Genomic DNA, 21,676 nt, shown 5'->3' with positions numbered 1-21,676 from the left:
TTCATATAATTTGCTGTTACAAGTATGGACTGTTTTTTCATTCTTTTCAGATTCAACTAGTTCAACCAAGTCAGCTGCAGCTTCAAAGTGGACAAGCTGTTCAAGTCCAGAACCAACAAGGTCAGGCGCAACAAATTATTATTCAGCAGCCTCAGGCTGCTGTGACAGCAGGCCAAACACAAGTAAGTTACCTTAACACCTTACAAGAGAATTGGATATATATTTAGAAAGGAAACATTTTCAGGGCTATGGGGAAAGCAGGGTGGTGGGACTAATTGGTAGCTATTTCAGAGAGGCAGCACAGGCACAATGGGCGGAATGGCCTTCTGTGCTAATGGGACAATCAACACGTTCATCTGATGCTGTCAGGCTGGGTGAGGGAACGGGCGACGACTACTGCAGGAGGTATTCATACGTGATTTGTGGAAGGAATAGGTTTGATGGATGAAATTAATTATTCTTATTCCAAGCTTTCTTGTGTTCGAACTGTAGATGGGCAGAGAACTGCCAACATTTGCCCATTCAGAACCAACAGTGGTATTACTTGGGTAAAACTGGTCTGCTTCCGCATGCTTTTTCAATAATTGCAGCAACCAACAAAGTTGACTATCCAGTTCAAAAGAAAGTCTTGCATTTATATACCGTTTTACAAACTTAGGACGTCACAAATCACTTTACAGCCAATTAAATAATTTTTAAAGTTTAAGTCATTGTTGCAATGTAGGTAAGGCAGCAGCTAATTTTGCACACAGCAAGATGCTACAAACAACAATGCAATAATAACCAGATAATCTGTTTTAGTGATTTGGTTGCGGGACAAGCATTGGTCAGGATAACAAAATAGTGCTGTGGAATTTCTTATGTTCACCTGAAAGGGGGTGGACAGGGGCCTCAGTTTAACATCACATCTGACAGTGCAACATTCCCTCAGAATTACACTGGAGTGTCAGCCTCGATTTTGTGCTCAAGTCTCTAGAGTGGGACTTGAAACCACAACCTTCAGACCCATAGGCAAGAGTGCTACCACTGGCCCATGGATAAAATTAAATGAGTGATCATCCTAGAAGTAATCCAAAGTTTCTTTGTGTGTGTGATTTCTTATTACTTTCCATATAATTCTCTGTACCTCATCAAATGCATAATTCCTGCTAAGACAGAAGCTCAGCCTCATCAGTACCACTCCAACTGCCTTGAGAGGTATGTGAGTGGAAATTGGCAATTCGCCATTGCATTTTCACTTTATCTTTTTCACCTTACACCAAGAATTACAAATGCAAAGTCTGGATCTATATTGTGTTGCCATATTTCCGTACACTAATGAATCATACAGATTTTATCTAATCTACAATCATTGCTGGTACATGTTGAAATCGATCACCTTGACTACACTAACAGCACATTCATTATGTTTTGACAATCGTGTTAGCTATCAAGAGTTTTCAGCATGCATCTGTAATGCTGAAATGTACTTCAGTATTGCAATATTAAATCCACTTAAATGTCATGAATGCTAACTCTATATGATAAAGATGAATACCTAAATCACTTCTCAAACTGATTTTTGTTTTTTATCCATTTTTTCTCTTCATTCGCTCTAATTTTAATTCAGTTTCTAAAATTTGTCCTTATTTATAATTTACATTTTTTAAAAGGGACTTAAGAATGTTAGTTACCTTTAAATCTAAACCTTCTAAGTTCCACAGTTTATTTCAAAGGTAAGAGTTAGCCTTTTTGGCTGAAAGGTTCCAGCTTGACTCAATTGATATCACTGTCACCTGTGACTCGGTTTATGGGTTCAGGCCCTACTCTAGGACATGAACACACAGGCTGACACTTCATGCAGATGAAACATTAAATTGAGGTCCCCTTTACTGTTAAGTCAGATGTTAAGAATCTCATGATACTATTTGAACAAGAGCACTGAGAGTTTTCCTGGTATAAGGGTCAACATTCCTCCCTCAACTGGCACCACTAATAAAGTTTTTTCATTTCACTGTTGTTTGAGATTTTGATATACATAAAATGGCTGCCTGGATAAAAATAGTCATTGTATTTCAAGGTCAGTCATTTGTATCTGAAACATCATGGGCTGTTTCTGAGGAATGTCATAATATAAATAACTTATTTGAAACTAGCTCCAAAGGCCCCTTGTTCAACCAGTTAAGGTTTGAAACTCCACAAATTGACACGGTCCCATTATGGGTAAAGCTATGTTATTCTTTGATACAATTTTCAATTCTCAAAATGTTTCAAGCTTGTGTTTTAACTTGTGCAAACAGGAGAAGGGTTGCTGCCCCACTAGAAGTTGCTTGTCAGAATCTAACCACTGTTCGCTGCCCCATTCTATTTGGCTTAGATGAATAAATGTCATCAGCTTGTGGTCAAGATGGATGAATAGCTTATCTGAAATAAGACACCCTACAAGTCTTGATGTTGAATGATACTTATGACTAGTCATTCCCATCAATTCCGCAATGATCATATGAGAACTTTAGCCTCCTCTTGTGGTTAGAGTGAGGAAGTCTTTACGGCAAGTGGATTGCAAAGCCAGAGAATAGATGAAAAAGAATATGTTGGGTTATAAATGTAAATATTTACCATTAAGACTGACCTAGAAGAAATTCTATGAACTTAGTTCCCAGCTTTGACCTAGTGCCAGCAGCTGTCCAGCACAGTGACAACATCGCCCATATATTCATTCTACTTAGCTGTTTAAAAGGATTCAGTGGTCATCTACAAATTTATAACTGAAAATCAAAACTGCTGACTAGAATAGATCCTCTGAGCTGTTGTCCTTTGTGTAAGGCTCTTTCCCTATTGTATACGCTGAAACAGATTTTCTGTAAACTACCAACAATGTATAAATGTCTAACTGCGTTTAACTCCGAACAGTTGCAAAAAATATTGTTTAATTGTTTTCATAACTGAATATGGTCAACAGCAAATAGTGCAAGGACAGCAGGTGGCACAGACTGCAGAGGGGCAGACAATTGTATACCAACCTGTTAATGCAGACGGCACCATACTCCAGCAAGGTAACCAGCAAGTTTGTTGGAATTTATTTTTTGATATTGATTGGAATGCTAAGAGCAGACAGCAGCGACTTAATCAGCTGATCTCCCCTCCCTCAGCTCTTTCCTACTTGCCACTGTAGAATTTCTGGTGGGTCACTGGGCTACATTTCTTTGAATAACTGTTCATGATTTGAATGATCTGCATTTTTTTCCTATAAATGTGTTTTGAGCTGCTAATGTAAATTCATTTTACTTTTATCCCTTCTGATAGGGTGAGCAACAGTAACCATGCACTTACACCACACACTGGTTCAAAGCTGATGTGGCTCATGCTTGCCTGCTCCATGGGTTAGTTGCTTGGGATGTGCTTGCAACTCAAATGCATTGTATGCCCAGTATACAGAGAAGCCCATTTATGTGTTAAAACTGTGATGCTAATGGATAAATTGGTGTTCACTTGACTGCTATTCAGTGGAGTACACCATGAACTGCATACCAGTGTCAACTGTTAGACTATTAGTTTTCCTAAATCCAAGACAAAACAGAGAGCAGGGTAAGGATGCGGTCATGGCTTGTGATTTGATGTCTTCTTTGCCAATAGTTAAAATTATTTGATGATCATAATAATGGTAAAGTATTGCAAAGCAAATAGAAAAAGTGGATTTTTAATTTAAACAAAATACAGACTTTGAATGTCTTTAAGAAAGATAATGAGCTGGAAAGAGCATCCTCAAAAGTAACAAATTTACTGAGGTAAGCTATTAATAGCTAGAAGTAAAACAAGAATAAATGTATAAAATTGCACATTAGGATGACAATTATCCACACTTATAGTAAGTCTATTTTTGGAATTGATAATTAATTTGTCGCTAGACTGGATTTCCCTGGCCTTTCACAGTTTTCACTCCAGTTTGTATTGAGCAGGATCCTTCCTCAATTGAATGTGATGGCCAGGTGGCACCTTTATTTTTCAAATTGCATCTGTTCAGCAAACCAAATGATTAGAGGGTGTCCAGTCTCATCACGCTCAAATGGGATGGATTGGTTTGCTATTACCAGGGGTAGAAAACAGGATGCTGTAGATCCTGAAAAAGAACTGTCCTCTTTCAAAACATGCGGGATTCCTTCATCACCAATACTGTCCCACAGATGATCCAATTTGCTGCAATGTCTTGAAGAGCTCTTCTCGCATGATGCAGCTCCACCTCAATTGTGCCAGAGATTTCCCTCTTCCTACATTTTGTGCTACAGGATTGCCTGGGCACAGCAAATACAGGAGAGTTGGTCAGGGGGGAATGCATGCTCAAATGGAGTCTGTCTGATATTATATTCACTGTTCCCAGACCATTCAACAGCCGCAGGCACAGAAACAAGAAAATCTACTTCATTACATCAATGAGTGCACTAACGAGCCTGTATTTGTTTGCATGAGGACACCTTGTTATTAACACATGGCAGAGTCATCTTGTTGTGTATGTTTCTAAATCACTTATTGAAAATATGTCAAAATAATGAGACTACCCTTACAGCTGTGGGCGACACAACCCAAGATCTCTGCAGTACTGCTAGTGTGAAATATTGAGTCAAGACTGGGCATTTCCCTACATTGTGGGGGAGAGGAGAATTGAAGAACTAACCACCCCATGTTGTGGCACAGCTCTTGGCAGCTGGCTACAGAGTAATACAGCTGGTGAGGAAAAATGAATAAGGATAAAAAGTCAGAGGTGGGGGCAGGGTTAGGGGAGAGAAAGTCAGCTTTGTGGTTGTAGCCTTCTTGGAATATGCCACTGTATTTATAGCAAGCACTACAAGGTGGGAGGAATTTGTGCAGTGTTAGCTTCTGGGATTCACAGCTTTTTGCTGTTCCTCAGATTCTCATTAAAAAATGTTTCAACATTTAAATTGAAATTTTAAAAGTTTAATCAAATGATGAAGTGGTAAGCATTGACATTTACTGCAGAATATTTAAATAAAAGTTATATGCATTATTCAGTGATGCCATTTTGGCTAACTATGTCTGAATAAGAGCTACTGTGCTGAGCTAAGCAGCCATGAATCAAATTTCCTGGAGCAAGCCGGTACTCATTTCTAATATATATTTGGATATAAACATTTAGATTAGAAAGCAAACATAATAAATGAGGCTATTAATTTTCACTTAGTAAACTCTAGAGATAAAATATAGTGTTTTTATCTTGCTTTAAATTTCAACAAATATCTATTTCATTTTTGGTCCCTTCCCTCCAGCCCTTTTTTGGTTCAAACCATGACACTGTTCTTCAGTCAGTAAGGCAAGCAGCTTTTTCACAAGTCGTTGCTGTACTGTTTTGAGCCAAGTGGTCAGCATGTAAATAGCCTAAGTTAACATAACCTGCAAATTGTATTTTCTCTTACTTTCCTTTCTCTCAGAAAGCATCTAGTTTCATTTTGGTGCCTTCCTAGAGTATGACTGAGGTTTGGACCTCACTGCACGGGTGATCATAAAATTAACTCCCCAAAAGAATTCTAAACTCACACTATACTGTAAATGTCTCCAAACTCTGCACTAGCGCAAAATACCCATGGAACCCAGGTTATGAGTGTTAAACAAATCTGAGCCAAATGGTGAAGAATCTTCTTGATAGCCAGTTTATTCACAGAATGCAGCATTACATATCTCTGCCTCTGGCCTTCCACCCGTGTCCCAGCAGGCTCTCTTTATATCCACTCTAAGTCCTTAACTAAACAATGCCCTTCACCTGTGTATTTTTAACAATATAATTAACTTAACATTAATAATGAGGTCATACACTGTTCACAAGAAGGTTAAAGCATATTAACTAAATATTTGAAAATCTGGACTATTTTAATTTTCAATGATCTCTGCTTTGCTTTGCATTACTTTTAGACCAATTTTGTTTAAAAAAAATGTTTAATGTACATCTTTCTAAGCAACGTTGTTTTAGTTGTTTGCATTAAAACTTTAATGATTTCTACACAAGGATGTATTGTTTTCTTGAAAACTGAAGGGATTAATCTTGTTCCTTTCATTTTTCTTTTTCCCTCTTCTCTCGTACATCTCTCAATCCTCTTCTCTATTTTTACTCTGCCTTCTTTTTGTTCATCTTTTTGTCTTGTCTTTCTCCTCTTTGTGTTACGTGCTAAAGTTGCAGTCCCTGTTACAGGCATGATCACCATTCCTGCTGCCAGCCTTGCTGGGGCCCAAATTGTCCAGACAGGAGCCAGCACAAGCACCACAAATAGCAGCCAGGGCACTGTAACGGTAACACTACCAGTCGCTGGAAGTATGGTCAATGCAGGCGGTATGGTGATGGTAAGTCTCTAGTTTGGAGTAATATTGTGAATAGTTCACAGCTTAAACATTTACAGAATACTTATTACTCAAATCATAGCAAGGTCTGTTTAAGATAACAAAAAGAGAATTCCATCCCTGAGATGAATACATTTTGATTCAGTAGTTGTCTGTCCAACTTGTGATAAGATGTATCATGTTGTAATATGATAGGACATAAGTTCCTTTCTGTGGTTCTCTTTGATCCAGCTGTTAATCAACTGGACTAGAGGGAGTACTGAGCAAAGTCTAAGTAATACCTCAGCTTGAAACATGGGGGAATCTCAGCCATGCTGCATGTGCTGGTTTTCCTGCTTTCCTGTAAAGTGAAGCAGAAAAATTGTATGCTATAAGTACAGGTTTTGAGGTAGGTTGCCTGCCCACCCACCCCTCATATATCCCTTTTCTAATTATGAATAATGTAGAGTTAAAATGTACACAGCCACAAAACCATTAATGTAGTCTTTTCTCCGAATATTTCTCTTGTTATATTTTTGTGATTAAGTTCCTTATTTCCTACCCTCTTCCCATTGTCCCTAGACTCTACCCATGAAGATGAACAATCTGCTCACAAGCTACTACCAGTCACACTCTTGAACAGTTATTTAAGGCATGATAGTGATGCAGAGTGACTGTCATTTAACATTCTGTGATCCCAACAAACTAAGCCATTGCCACTAAGCAGTGGCACAGCTGGTTGAGACTTTTCCTTGTTGGCACACATATGCATTTTACCATTCTTTAAGCCTCTTGTTATAGCTTTGATTTTACTGAGGAAATGGTACTGCATTTCCTGTAGGATTAACAGGAACATCTCCTGTTTGTGTCATCTAAGCTGTGATAAACAGTGTTGCGAGTGCTTCCTTTTTGTTAAATTTTGAAGATTTGTGTTTTAAAACTAAGAAAATTCCATAGATGCTGGAACTTTGTGTTTTTTAATGGAGGTTACCAGAAGGTTTTTGGACTGAGCTTGAAAACCTGTCTTCAAATAATTACCCAGCAGGGGTTGTTTTTGACTTGGGGGAAGAAGTTTGCAGAGAAGTGACAGGTCGAGATTTATGGGGGTTAGGGGGCTTGATTCTTGTGACATCGGTTTTGGTTTCGCTTTGGACAGAGAGTTGGAATATGGACAATGGTTTGAAAAGACAGTTGGAGAAAACTTGCCAAGAGAGCAAACCCCACCACAGTCTCTTTCAGCTCTTTGAAAAAGCCTGCCAATTTCCGTCTCATGAGAAGCTGAGAAGCAAGTGTAAGAAACTGCCTGAAACCACTGTTGCTGCATTTTTCCTGGAAAGCCTGCCCAAACTGATCTTCAACGCTGCCTGACTGTTCTCAGAAGATCTCTGACAGCCGTCTATACGCCAAACCAAAAAGGACTTCTGACATCTTTTCATATCTTTTTTTTCCTTCAAGAATGAGCAAGTATTTTGGGCAATGTATTCGTTATTGTTTTTTTTTGTACATTTAAAGAGTAAATCTATTTTTTCCGTTAACTGGTATAAGTGTGTGTGAGGGGCTATGCTAAAAAGGGAACTTTTATATTCTGATCTGTGTGTTTATGCTTTGCTGCATTCCTGGTTAAGACTTGTTTTATAATAAACTGATAATTGGTTGTTTATTAAAGAAACCTGGTTGGTGTGTTTTATTCTGGGATAAAAATAGAGTCAATGATTAACTATCAGTAAGTGGGGAAAAAATCTAAATATATGTTGTGACCTGTGGAGACGTGGAACTAGAATAAACAGTGCACTCCTCCCGCCTCGGTCGTAATATATAATTGAGAGCTCTTTGCAGGATAACCCAACGCTGACGGCGTACAGTTGTAAGTGGGGTAATAATAATTGAAAAGAGGAAAGAAAAAGAAACCAGGTTTCTTGTGCAGTAGATTAAAGTTTACTCTACCGGAATGTCTATATCAGTTGCTGTGGCTTTTCTGGGGAAAGAGGATGTATCTTTGAGTGATTTGAGAAACCAAGGTTAAACTAAAGGATTTGGCAGACCTGTTGAGGTTAGAGTTAAAACCAGGAGCTAAGAAAGCAGACATAATTGAAGTAATAGCACACCATTTGAAACTTGAAGAAGGCAAAGCAGAGGTTAGTGCAGTTGAATTAGCTAGGATTCAATTGCAACTGGAAATGAAAACACTTGAGCAGGAAATGGAAAAACTTAAGCTTGAACAGAAAAAGGAGGAAAAAGAACTGAAAAAATGTGAGCTTCAAAGAGAATTGACAATGAAAAAGTTTGAATTTCAAAAAGAGGAAAGGGAAAAATAGAGTGCATTTCAAAGAGAAAGAGAATTAAAGGAAGTTCAAAGTTAAAAAGCTGGAACTAAGATAAAAGGGTGGCCTTGACTCCAGTGAAAGTTCTGGTGAGGAAAGGTTTGGCTCTAGCTCCGGACCCAGTGGAGAGCTGTTAAATTTGTGCAAGCCCTCCCTAAGTTTGAGGAAAGGGTTGTAGAGGCATTTTTCATTTCTTGTGAAAAGATAGCGAAACAGATGAAGTGGCTGAAGGAAAGTTGGACACAGCTTGTGCAAAGCAGGTTGATGGGCAGAGCTCTTGAAGTTTATGCCATGCTTTCTGCGGCGGCTTCTGCAGATCATCAGGTGGCAAAAAAGGCTATTCTCGCTGCGTATGAGTTGGTCCCTGAAGCTTACTGGCAGAAATTTTGGAACCTCCGGAGATTGTCTGGGCTGACCTGTATAGAATTTGAGAGGGTAAAGCAAATTAATTTTGATTGTTGGATATGGGCATTAAAGTAGAGGCCACATATGAGAACCTTAAGGAACTAATTCTCCTGGAAGAATTTTAAAGTTCATTCCCTCCGTTAGTAAGAACCAGGAAGTTTCAATGGTCAGACAGGCAGCAGAAATTGCTGATGATTATGAGCTTGTTTATAAGCTCAAAACCTTTGTTCGTCATCCCCACAAACTCGAGAAGGATAGAAGGTGGGAGGGTGAAAGAAAGGCAAGTTGCCAAGGACAAGAAGAGACAGCTGGGAACATCCCAGGATCATCTCCTCAGGCCAGAAAGGAAGGAGCTGAGGGTGGAAGTGAGGTCCGCAAGCCTAAGTATTACCATTGTCACAAGGTGGGACACCTTCGTTCAGAATGCTAGAAGTTGTGGGATAAACCAGTGGGACTTATTGGGGTACACAAAGCCATTGTAGAAAAAGGGGCCCTGACCGAGAGTACGACAGATCAGGCTGTAGCTCTGATTGCAGCTGTAAGGCCAAATACAAAAATCACTGTGAGTGCAAGGGTTGTGAATAAGATACCTGAGAGTTTTAGGGAATTCTTGTCAAAAGGAAAAGTAACTCCTTATCGCTCAAGTGAGGCAGGTAAACCTATAATTATATTTAGGGATACAGGAGCCACACAAACCTTTTTGCTGGGGAATGGCCTAACCTTTCCACCAGAGAGCGCACTGAATGCCAAGGTTTCAGTAAATTGGTATTGGGAGTATATGCCCGTACCTTTGTATTAGGTGCACCCAGAGTGTGACCTAATGTCTGGAACGGTAATATAGGAGTTGTCCATAGTTTGCCAGTAGACGGAGTTGACCTACTCCTGGGGAATGATTTGGCCGGAGCAAAGGGTAGTACCTTCTCCAGTAGTCAGGGAAAGACCAAGTGAAGTCCAAAAGACATAACAGTTGCAGGAAAAGCTTCCTGGAATTTTTCCTTCGTGTGTAATAACCCGATCAATGGCTAAACAAGATCCACTGTCAGAGGTAAAATTGGCACCACAGACAGATAACCGAATATCTGAAACTTTCTTTGGGGATTTAGATAATTAAAAAGGAAATGCTTAATAAGTCTTCTCTGATCAAGACTCAGCAAGCCGATCCAGAGTTAAATAAAATGGCACAGCCAGCTGTAACTGAAACTTAGGCAAAAGGCTGTGATATTAAAGATGGGATTCTGATGAGGAACTGGAGATCTCCTCACAGACTTGCGGACGAAGAATGGACGGTAGTTCATCAGATAGTGGTACTGCCAAAGTATTGCTGGGAACTATTAAGGATAGTGCATGAAATTCCTATTGCGGGACATGTGGGGATACAGAAGACTAAATCATGTAGAAGTCGACATTTTTACTGGTCAGGTCTTACCAAGGACATGGAGCAGTTTTGTAAAACGTGCCATCTGTGCCAGATTGTGGGAAAACCAGCATCTCTAATTCCCATACCAGTTTTTGGGGAACAATTTAATAGGGTTTTGGTAGACTGTGTAGGACCTTTGCCAAAAACAAAAGCGGGACACCAATGTATATTCACTATCATGGATATGGCTACTCGGTTCCCAGAGGCCATTCCCTTGAGAACATTTTCTGCTAAAGTAGTGGTAGAGAAGGTAACCCAATTCTTCACTAGATATGGATTACTGATTGAAATTCAGTTGGATCAAGGTACCAATTTTATGTCGAAAATTTTTCGAGAAGTTATGAGTAATTTGGGTATAACACAGTTAGTCTTCAGCAGACCACCCAAAGACACAAGGAGCTTTAAAAATGTACCATCAGACCCTGAAAACGATGATCAGGGCATACGGTCATGAATATCCACATGATTGGAATAAAGGGCTAGGATTTTTTTTGTTTGCCATTAGGGATTGCAAAGTGGCTCAGGAAAACCTTAAAGCTTCCCAAATAACTATGAAGAAATGGGCAGATAAGCATGCCAAGACCTGAATATTTCAACCAGGGGATGAGGTATTAGTTTTACTGCCTTTACAGAGTGAGCCACTGAAAGCACAGTTTAGTGGTCCATATAAAGTAGTCAAGAGAATTGGTAAGGTAAATTATTTTATTGACACCCCAGATCGCTAGAAAAAAGAATCAGCTGTATCATATCAATATGTTGAAACAATATTATTGCTGGGAGGAGGATGAGCAAGCACAGGTATGTCAGGTAGTAGGGACAGTGAAGGATGAAAGAGATAGTGAGGATGAGGCAGAAGGAGGCCTAGACAATTCTTAAATTGAACTTCCTACTATGCAGTTAACTAATACTGAATTATTAGGGAGATTGGACACTAGGCTTTCATATTTAGATGCAGAACAACATGAAGACCTAACAAGGCTACTCAGAACATTTAAAATACTCTGTAGGGATAAACAGGATGTACAACCTTAGCCACACATGATGTGGATGTAGGGGAATCCTTTCCTATAAAATAGCATCCTTACCGCTTAAGTCCAGAGAAACAGACCCAGGTAAAAGTAGAAATCCAATACATGTTGGAAAACCACCTAATTGAACCCAATCAAAGTAACTGGAGTTCACCAGTAGTATTGGTCCCTAAACTGTACAGTTCAACTAAACTCTGCACAGACTACAGAAAAGTTAATGCAGTAACAAAGACAGACTCCTACCCAATTCCTCACTTGGAAGACTGTATTGACAGAGTGGGCAGTGCCATGTTTCTTACAAAAATAGATTTGTTAACGGGATATTGGAAAGTTCTTTTAACATGCCGAGCTAAAGAAAGGCCTTTGTCATGCCTGACTGTCTTTTCCAATGCCAAGTGATGCCATTCAGACGTAAAAATGCCCCAGCAACCTATCAGAGACTAATGAACCAAGTGGTAGCCAGTGTTCCTAACTGTGTGGTTTAGCTTGATGATTTGCTGGTATACAGTGACACTTGGAAGGACCACTTGGAACAACTAGAAGCTCTGTTTAGAAAATTTCAATCGGCTGATTTAGTAATAAACCTTGCCAAAAGTGAATTTGCGAAAGCAAGAGTAACCTACCTCGGGCATATAGTAGGGCAAGGACAAGTGTTGCCAAAAACAGCGGAAGTACAAGCATTGTTGGAGTTCCTTACCCCTATGACTAAGTGAGAAATTATGAGATTTTTGGGGATGTGTGGTTTCTACTGCAAGTTTGTACCTAATTTTAGTACTATAGCTGCTCCACCGACAGATTTGCTAGAGAAAAGGAAAACCAAGATAGGGTGGTCAGGGGGATGCCAAGCATCTTTTGAGAGGCCGAAAGCCATTTTGATTAATGAGCCAGTGCTGGCTGCTCCAAATTACACTAAGCCCTTCAAGGCAGCAATTTTGCTAGTGACCTGGGTATCGGTGCAGTCCTTTTACAAGACGATAAATCAGGCATAGAAAGGCCAGTGGGATACATTTCTAAAAAGCTAAATCAGCATCAAAAAGGTGTTATGACCAAGTGAGAAAGGGATCTAGGGGTTCCCTGTCCCTGTCAGCCTTTTCCTGGTTCGACCGTAACGGAGTTTAATTTTTAAAACACTCTGTTTTTAGCTTCCCCTCAGCGAATCATTGTTCACTACACTACAATTGTAATGGCAAAGAAATCAACCAGACAGGTTTTCTTAGATTTAAACAAGAAAGGTGTAAGTTTATTAATCTTAAAACTCTAATTCGGTTAAAACGACTAAAAATACGTGATGTGACCATGCTAGCATGCATACGCGATGAACACGCATGCAGATAGAGAAAGGAGAAGGAATCAAGGGGAAAGGTTTGAAGCAATAGCTGGAATTCATTTACTGTCTTTTGAGTTTGATGTAAAATCTTTGATTGCAGTTAAATCTTGCTGTCTCGTTGGGGCCCAGTGCACACTTTCAAACTTGTTTCAATGGTTTTCTGTCTTGGCTTAGTTTCTTCCATTGGGTCTGTCTTTGCGTGAGAGTGGGGAGAGAGAGAGAGAGACAGGGAGAGATGCTCTCTTCAAGTTTAGTTGCAGTCTGACCCAAACTATTCTGTGAACACAATTCAAACCAAATCTGGGCCAGCAGGCCAGTCATGTGACTAGCTTTTTTTTTAAAACAGGCTGCGCCGCAGTTTTGTGGATTCCTTCAATCTTAGTAGACATCCTCAGTAGGGGGCTGGAATGCTGGCTTTCACACAGTCAGTGTCTTGTGATCAAAAGCCATCTGGTTAATTGAACCAGGGAGCAGTTCCATTCTCATCTCCAGGCAACTGTCTCCCAGAATGCAAATGAGCAGTATGTTTTCAGTCACTGCTGTGATCTCTTTAAACAAGTCATCTTTTCAGTCCAGCAACAGTTTAAAAATAATGTTCCATATGACAAAATTAATATGCCTCATTCTTGGCAGGTGGGGTTTCCATCACAAAAGATATTCAACACTGGAAAAATAAACCCTAGGTTTATTGTTGGCTCTTAAGCATTTTGAAGTCTATGTCCACCAAGACTACAGAGAGACACTGGTATATACTAATCATAACCCCCTAGCCTTTGTGGAAACATTTAAAAACCAGAATGCCAGACTATTCCGATGGAGTTCACTATTGCAACCTTATCACTTAAAGATTATCCACATTGTGGGCAAAAATAAATTGATTGCAGATGCTTTATCTATAATCTAACTTTCCCTTGAGTTGTCTGAATGCAAAGATGGTACAAAGCAGTACTGTATTAGCTACAGGTAAAGAGTGAATGAGTATGAGTGTGAACATGTGTTTTAAATTTTTTTCATCTTTTTTCCGCACTTTGTAATGAAACACATTTTAAAATGGTGTTTCATTTCTCCAGGGTGAAGGAGGTGTTAAGAGTGCTTCCATTTTTTTTTGTTAAATTTTGAAGATTTGTGTTTTAAAACTGAAAAGATTCCATAGATGCTGGAACTTTGTGTGTGTTTTTTAAGGGAGGTCACCAGAAGGTTTTTGGACTGAGCTTGAAAACCAACAGTTACTGGAAGGCACCTGTCTTCAAATAATTACCCAGCAGAGGTTGTTTTTGACTTGGGGAAAGATGTCTGTAGGGAGGTGACAGGTCGAGATTTATGGGGGTCGAAGGCTTGATCCTTGTGACATTGGTTTTGGTTTTGTTTTGGACAGTGAGTTTGGATATGGATAATGGTTTGAAAAGACGGTTGGAGAAAACTTGCCAAGAGAGCAAACCCCACCTCAGTGTGTTCCAGCTCTTTGAAAAAACCGGCCAGTTTCCATCTTATGAGAAACAAGTATAAGAAACCACCTGAAACCTCTGTTGCTGCATTTTTTCCTGGAAAACCTGCCCAAACTGATCTTTAACGTCGCCTGACAAGAACTGTTCTCGGAAGATCCCATTGACAGCCGTCTATACATATTTTGGACGCCAAACCAAAAAGGCCTTCTGACATCTTTTCATATCTTTTTTTTCTTCAAGAATTAGCAAGTATATTTGCCAATGTTCTTTTGTTTTTTTCTGTGCTAGAGCTCTGAAGAGTAAATCTCTTTTTGGGTTAACTGGTATGTGTGTGTGAGGGGGGCTAAGGTAAAAAGGGAACTTTTATATTTCGATCTGTGATTTTGCTTTGCTTTATTACTGGTTAAGACTTGTTTTATAATAAACTGATAATGTTGTTGTTTATTGAAGAAATCTGGTTGGTGTGTTTTATTCCGGGATAAAAATTGAGTCTGTGATTGACCGTATCAATAGGTGGAAAGAAATTTAAATATATGTTGTGACCTGTGGAGAGGTGGAACTAGAATAAACAGTGCACTCTTCCTGCCTCGGTCGTAACAACAGTAAATTTGAGGTTTGCTGGTTTTCATAGGGTACACTAACTTGTTAAACCACGGAAGAAGTACAATATGTATGTTGCAAAATGATCATCTATACTGGAGAGTAAATTACCTTGTCAATCTTTACTTTCACTCTTTTTATGATAACCCATGCAGATGGTACCAGGAGCTAGTACTGTTCCAGCTATGCAGAGAATCCCCTTGCCAGGTGCAGAGCTACTAGAAGAAGAACCGTTATATGTAAATGCCAAACAGTATCACCGAATCTTAAAAAGACGACAGGCAAGAGCCAAACTAGAGGCAGAAGGCCGAATTCCGAAAGAAAGGAGGGTAAGGAAAATAGGACAAAGCAGGTCTGCATTCCTGAGACGAATAACATTTCACCACAGACAAATGTTTTTAACTAAACACCCTTTGGGGTGGATAAAGTATATTCCCATTTTTGTACTGGTGTGTGTTCTGGTAATAACATTTAGATTTTTTGAAAGACTGGAAAAATAAATCACATTTGGTCTAGGCTTGTTTTTCTTGCATTGTATGCCTAGATTACTAACTCACACTTTATTGCAATGGAGTCTGCATATATTTGCTTGAAAAATATCATCAGTTCGTATTTTTATTTTATTTGCAGGCTGAATGTCAGTTCTGTTACATGAGCAATGAAAATCTTCTCAGCTTTTTAGAATCCTCCAAAAACAGCACTGTGTTTTAATCTTATATATTCTGATCACTTAAGCATCCAGCAGGAGAGGCCAAGGTTTACCTAGCACTATACCTTATTAGACATAAATAAATTAATTTTATTAATTTTGCATCAAGTCAACAGCATAGAAACAGGCCATTCAGCCCAACTGGTATATGCTGCCATTTATGTTGCACACAAACTTCCTCCCACCTGACATGAGCCTCCTCCTATCTGGGAGAATTCTCGCCATCCAGCCAACAAATAGACCTATTTGTTTGTGTTGTGGTGCCGCAAATGTACTTTGTGGTTTTTTTTCATAAAAAGAAAGTAAACAAATCCAACAAAGAAAACGTTCATTACAAGTAATATGTAAAAACAAGGCAGTGATACAAAACCATTTGGGAAATGAGTAAATAGCATGAAAACACTTGGTAAACAACAGTCATAAGGCTACACAGTCTCAAACTCTACTCCACATACACAGGACAGAATTTGAGTAACTGTCCTAGAAGAGTTAAAAGTAGCCCATTTGAGGTCAGATTTTATAAGATGCCCCTTTCCTGTTAAATATGCATTACTCTAATGATCGATCACAACCAAATTGTGGGGAGGATGCGGTTAGAGTTATCGGAAGCTAATCTTCCTTCTTAATCCAAAAGCTTAGACTCGGCTCCTTCGGAAAATTGATTGTTGCCCTTTAACTTGGTTAACTTAACAAACAGTTTGCTACGAGACAGAGCCAAGGCCCTGCACGAGCACAATATAGGCTTTAAGAGACTGTCCCTCCTCCACCCCACTACCATTCACAGACACATACCCAACTATCATTCACGTATGTGGATGCATGAAACCTTTAAAACAAGACAAATGCAACTTTGTAAAAAGGGTGCAATACCTAGAGTAGGGTCAGGTAAAGCCATGGCATTCAGGCTCCAGGCTATTTTTGAATTTGTTGACTGCCTTAAGAGGGAAGTTGTAAGGGTGATTCTTGGGGAAATGGGAATGACCTCCCTCTCTTCAGTTTCCCAGAAACCTTAATCTATGTTGATAAGGGACATTGCGCAAAGAAAGCCTTAACTCTTTAGGAAAGTCTGGTTTATGTTCATTGATTTTAGGGTTAAATAGACCAAAATTTCCTTATCAAAATTTCAATCTATAATATCCTGCTAACTGGGAATTGGCTGTCCTTTACATCAGAGTTGAAGCACCTGGTTCTTTTTAACTCTGAGAGCTTTGATGTATATTGATAGAATCAAATGTATTCACTAACCTTAGCAATTTTTCATATGCTATGAGTTATATACTCTGTTGTTTTAACAGTTCAGCACACTAAATGGTGCAGTGTATCTTTTTTCTGTTATCATAGAGCAGGTGGAAAATCTTCCAAGAATATCAATGGGCGTTCTGCTAATTTGACATCCGCATCTCAGGCAAACCTTAAATCTTTCCATTATTGGTCTCATCTACCAACGGTTACTGTTTGAACTTGTCAGTGAAATTGGTTGCTGGGTCTGTATTTGATAAAGGTTCCTCACCTAGCTTAGGAGAGGTTCTCTTCTGCTAAGTGTACTACTCAGTCGGTCTCCTCAGATATGTGGAGGGAAATTTTATACTGGCGGCGGGGATCTTGACACCTGGAGGGACCCACGTCGAGATCCCTGCATCACCTTTTCTGCGGAAGACCACCGAATTAAGTGCCAATCGGGCACTTAGGTGGACAGTAATGGGCCATCCACAGGCTCAAGGACCTTGTCACCAGAAGTCCCTCCCTTGCACAGCTGCCGACCAATCAGAGGCTGGCAGCTGCAGCACCTACCAGAGGCTGAAGAGCATCGCTGGAACCAGGCCTCAGGTAGGTCAGGGTGCGAGAGGTCTCACGGCGTGGGGGTTGCGGGGCAGAGGGAGAAGGTAGCAAGGGCAGGAGGGTGGCCTTCAGCAGGCCCCCTTCTTCCTGATGCTGGGTCCTTCGTTCATGCACTATCTGCCTTTTAACAAGGCCCCCCCCCGCCCCACCCAGAGCCAGGAAGCAGGGCCACCTGGCTAATTTCAGTTGCGGTGGGAAGAAGCCTTTATTTGGGGGCTAATTGCCCAGTTAAGGGCCTTGATTGACAGCGAGGCAGGAAAGCTGTTCACAGGTCTTCCCACCCTGGCCTAAGTTTTGGCGGAGGCAGGATGGTGACAGGAACTCTCCGCCACCATCCCACCCTATGTTTTGCTGTCCCCACCTCCAAACCCGCTGCACGGGAGAGCATGAAAGTCCCCCCATGGAGTTAAAAGAAATGAAGAAATCTAGATTGTCTGCTTTGAAAGGCAGTCTTCATTTTTCGAATGGAAGCATCTTTCTCATGGATTGAGAATTGGTTAACGGACAGAGAACAGAGAGTAGGAATAAACGGGTCATTATCAGGATGGCAGGCAGTGATTAGTGGGGTACTGCAAGGATCAGTGCTGGAGCCACAACTGTTCACAATCTATATAAATGATTTGGATGTGGGGACCAAATTTAATATTTCCAAATTTGCTGATGACTCAAAACTAGGTGGGAATGTAAGTTGTGAGGAGAATGCAAGGAGGCTTCAAGGGGACCTGGGCAGGCGAAGTGAATAGACAAGAACATGACATGGAATATAATGTGAATAAGTGTGGAGTTATCCACTTTGGAAGAAAAAGCAGAAAGACAGAATATTTCTTAAATGGTAAGAGGTTGGGAAGTGTTGATGTCCAACGGAACCTGGGTGTCCTTGTTCATGAGTCACTAAAAGCTAGTATGCAGGTGCAGCAAGCATTTAGGAAGGCAAATGGTATGTTGGCCTTCATCGCAAGGGGTTTTGAGCACAGGAGTAAATTAGTTTTGCTGCAATTGTATGGAGCTTTGCTGAGACCACACCTGGAGTTTTGTGTACAGTTTTGATCTCTTCATCTAAGGAAGGATATACTTGCCATAGAGGGAGTGCAACGGAGGTTCAACAGACTAATCCCTGGGATGGCAGGATTGTCTTATGAGGAGAGATTGAGGAAACTGGGCCTGTATTCTCTAGAGTTTCGAAGAATGATAGGTGATCTCATTGAAACTTAAAAAATCCTTACAGAGCATGACAGAGTGGATGTAGATAGGATGTTTCCCCTGGCTGGTGAGTCTCGAACCAGGGGCCACAGTTTCAGAATAAGGGGTAGGCCATTTAAGACTGAGATGAGGTGGAATTTCTTCACTAAGTGGGTGGCGAATCTTTGGAATTCTCTTACCCCAGAGGGCTGTGGAAGCTCAATCATTGAGTATGTTCAAGACAGAAATCAATAGATATCTGGATACTAATGACATCAAGGGATCTGGCTATAGCACGGGAAAGTGGCATTGAGGTAGATGATCAGCCATGATCCAATTGAATGGTGGAGTAGGCTCGACGGGCTGAATGGCCGACTACTCCTATGATTTGCTGTCCATTTTGTCATGCAGACCACACCACCACCACCCCCCCCCCCCCCCCCCCCCGCCAAAATCATACCTGCCAAGAATGAGGCACATCAATTTTTGTCATATAAACATTAATTTGAAAACTGTTGCTGAAGTGAAGAAAGGATTTGTTTAAAAAAGAAATCACCAGGCCCTTGGCTGGAAAGACATTTGCATATTAACAGACAGTGCTTGTGGAGACAGAGGGGTTACTTCCCTTATCCAATTTAACCCACAATGGACTTTGAGCACCAGACATTGAGGGTGAGGGAGCTCAAATTTCAGAATGACTGCTGAGATGGCCGAATCCACAAACAGACATGGTCAGACCAGCTGGTCACGTGACTAACCTGCTGGGCAACCTGTTTTTTCTGAATTGTAGAAAGGGTTTTGAACAGAGAGACTGCAGAATGCTCCTGGACTGAAGAAAACCTCTCTTTCTCACGGAACTCCAAATCCACTGAAGCCACATGAACCCCAAGAGAGAAAGGTCTCCTACAGCGAACAAGGTTTAAGAAGAATACTAGGCCCCAACGAAGAGCAAGATCTACCTACAATCAAGGACTCTACAGTGAGCTCGAAGAACCGTAACAAAAACCCTCTTCAGAGAATGCCTTAAACCTTTTCACTTTATTTTCTTCTCTTTTTTGTCTCTATCTGCATGTGTGTATCGTGTATGCATGCTAGTGTGGGCGCGTCGTATATCCGTAGGCGTTAACCGAATTAGAGTTTAAGTTTAATAAATTTCAACCTTCCTTCTTTAAACCTAAGAAAACCTGTTTGTGCTGGTTTCTTTGCCTAATAATTGGAAAGCGGTGAACAAGAATTCATCAAGGTAGAGTTAAAAACACAGTGTCTTTCAAATTAAACCCTGTTACGGTAAGACCAGGTGAAGGCTGAGAGGGAACCCTAGACCCTTTTCTCACCTGGTCGTAACAATTTGGATTGAGATGTCTCCTCGTTAAAAGTTTTTATTTATTGTTGTAACTGTGTAGTTTTTTCTTTCTTTCAGAAATATCTCCATGAGTCACGTCACCGCCATGCAATGCAGCGAAAGCGTGGAGAAGGCGGGCGTTTCTTTTCTCCCAAAGAGGGTGATGAGATTGTAAGTTTTGTTTTCCTAGATGCAAATAGTATGAGACAATGGTTTACACTTTCCAGCGATGGTTCGCAAACATTTACTGGCCCACCTAATTAAAAAATTCAGAAAGCTTCTCCTTGTCCACTAGCTAGAGATATTGGTGCTGGTAATAACACTTAAAGGATATTTAAGCCTACCGTGTGTGTGTGTGTGTGTGATGACCACTTAGCAGTTAGTGTACATGTTGTGTGTGATTTACAGTAATTTCTACAGCCTAAATTGACCTTGACAAAACTTTCCAGAAGAAGTTGTTGTGTGTTCTTCAAAGCTTCCTGTACATCCTTTTGCATGAAATAAATAACCCTATGCCACCAGCATAGAAATAAACTTTCTTTTGAAATGATTTTAAACTGTATTCATTGAGAATGGGCCATGTTTCATTTGAGAATCATTGCTATAAAGGATGGACTGAAGCATTTAGCTATTGCAGTGGGACAGCATGGATTGGCGTGATGTAGGTTACCATTGCCAATTGCATTTCAACAAGTCCTTATCTGTGGTGCAGCGTTTCTGCAGGGTGCATAATCATTTGGATAGTCCTTTCTCTTGTGCTTTATCAGACCTTTGACGCAGCATTATATTTAAAAGTAGATTGAATTCTATATAAATCAGTGAAAGATCATTCCTGTATAAGTAATGATATCACAGTCATTGATCACCAGTGTTATTGTCATTAGTGTTAAAAGCAGCTGTGATTTGCTGTATATGGGCACTGGCATGCAATTTTTCATTGAGACATTATTTAAAAATCCATATTTTAAAGAAGTCTCATTATCAAGACTATCCTTAAAAATTATATAGTTTAAAAAGAATTTGGACCAACCTTGTCACCCCTTTGATTTCTGTGTTTTGTGTTGTTTACTTTATGTAACTATGAGTGCTGAAGATATTTCCTAGGGCGGTGGGGTGGGGGGCAGTGCTGGTTTGGAAGCATTACTAACCCCAACAATGAAGAAATTGATTTCACATTTAATCAATCCTGCATTACCATGGATTAATTATTTCAGATGAGGTTAATATAACTGCAACTGTTGGCTTCAGTACCTCCTTCAAGAAGGTACTCCAAAGATGCCATCCAGGCTTGTTATTTAAATCTCACCAGCAAATGTGCAATGGTGTGGCTGATATTAAACAATAAGGTAGGCTGAAACAAAACGGGTTGTATCATGTCACATGCAGTGAATTATTTTGTATAACAGGTGTGTCCCTTTACGGTCACAAAGTCTGTAAATAGGTGTATCCTGGAGTCAATTTATTTCTGGGTTGGCAGGCGCTTGTAAATACCTTGTCAGAAGGTCAGAAAAATAGTGTTTCCTTGAGTGTGACATTTGTGATATCTGGAGTGCAACAAACAGATTTCCAAGGTTTTTTGTTAAAAAGATCAAGGCATGGAGCGGGAGAAAGTGTCAACAGATTTTCAAACCAATTGTAATTCTTTGTGATGGTATTTTTGTGTATTGCGATGGTGATATACTCTAAAATTTTCATCCAGGCCTACTTTGAAAAGCTGTTATGTAAGATTCAGGGTTTATTGCTCTGGTAGTCACTGTCTTA

The 21,676-nt window shown here is 40.1% G+C and overlaps 1 protein-coding gene across 9 annotated transcripts in view; it reads left to right on the top strand.

Moving 5' to 3' along the window:
* The window catches only part of nfya (nuclear transcription factor Y, alpha), a 59,359-nt gene that overhangs the window by 27,507 nt on the left and 10,176 nt on the right, over positions 1–21,676 (top strand). For all 9 annotated transcript variants that reach the window (XR_010977516.1, XR_010977514.1, XR_010977513.1 and 6 more), the window contains 5 exons: positions 51–182; positions 2,942–3,035; positions 6,179–6,327; positions 15,002–15,175; positions 19,994–20,086. Coding sequence is in view for 1 of the 9 variants with exons in the window: in XM_068057438.1 (XP_067913539.1) it covers positions 51–182; positions 2,942–3,035; positions 6,179–6,327; positions 15,002–15,175; positions 19,994–20,086 (642 nt within the window). In the remaining 8 variants the exon portion in view is untranslated. The remainder of the gene's footprint in view (positions 1–50; positions 183–2,941; positions 3,036–6,178; positions 6,328–15,001; positions 15,176–19,993; positions 20,087–21,676) is intronic.

This window comes from Heterodontus francisci, chromosome 25 (assembly GCF_036365525.1).
Source record: "Heterodontus francisci isolate sHetFra1 chromosome 25, sHetFra1.hap1, whole genome shotgun sequence".
In the NCBI taxonomy this organism is placed as follows: Eukaryota; Metazoa; Chordata; class Chondrichthyes; order Heterodontiformes; family Heterodontidae; genus Heterodontus; species Heterodontus francisci.
Note: the sequence above shows the minus strand (reverse complement) of the source record. Positions and strands in the feature narration are given on the sequence as shown.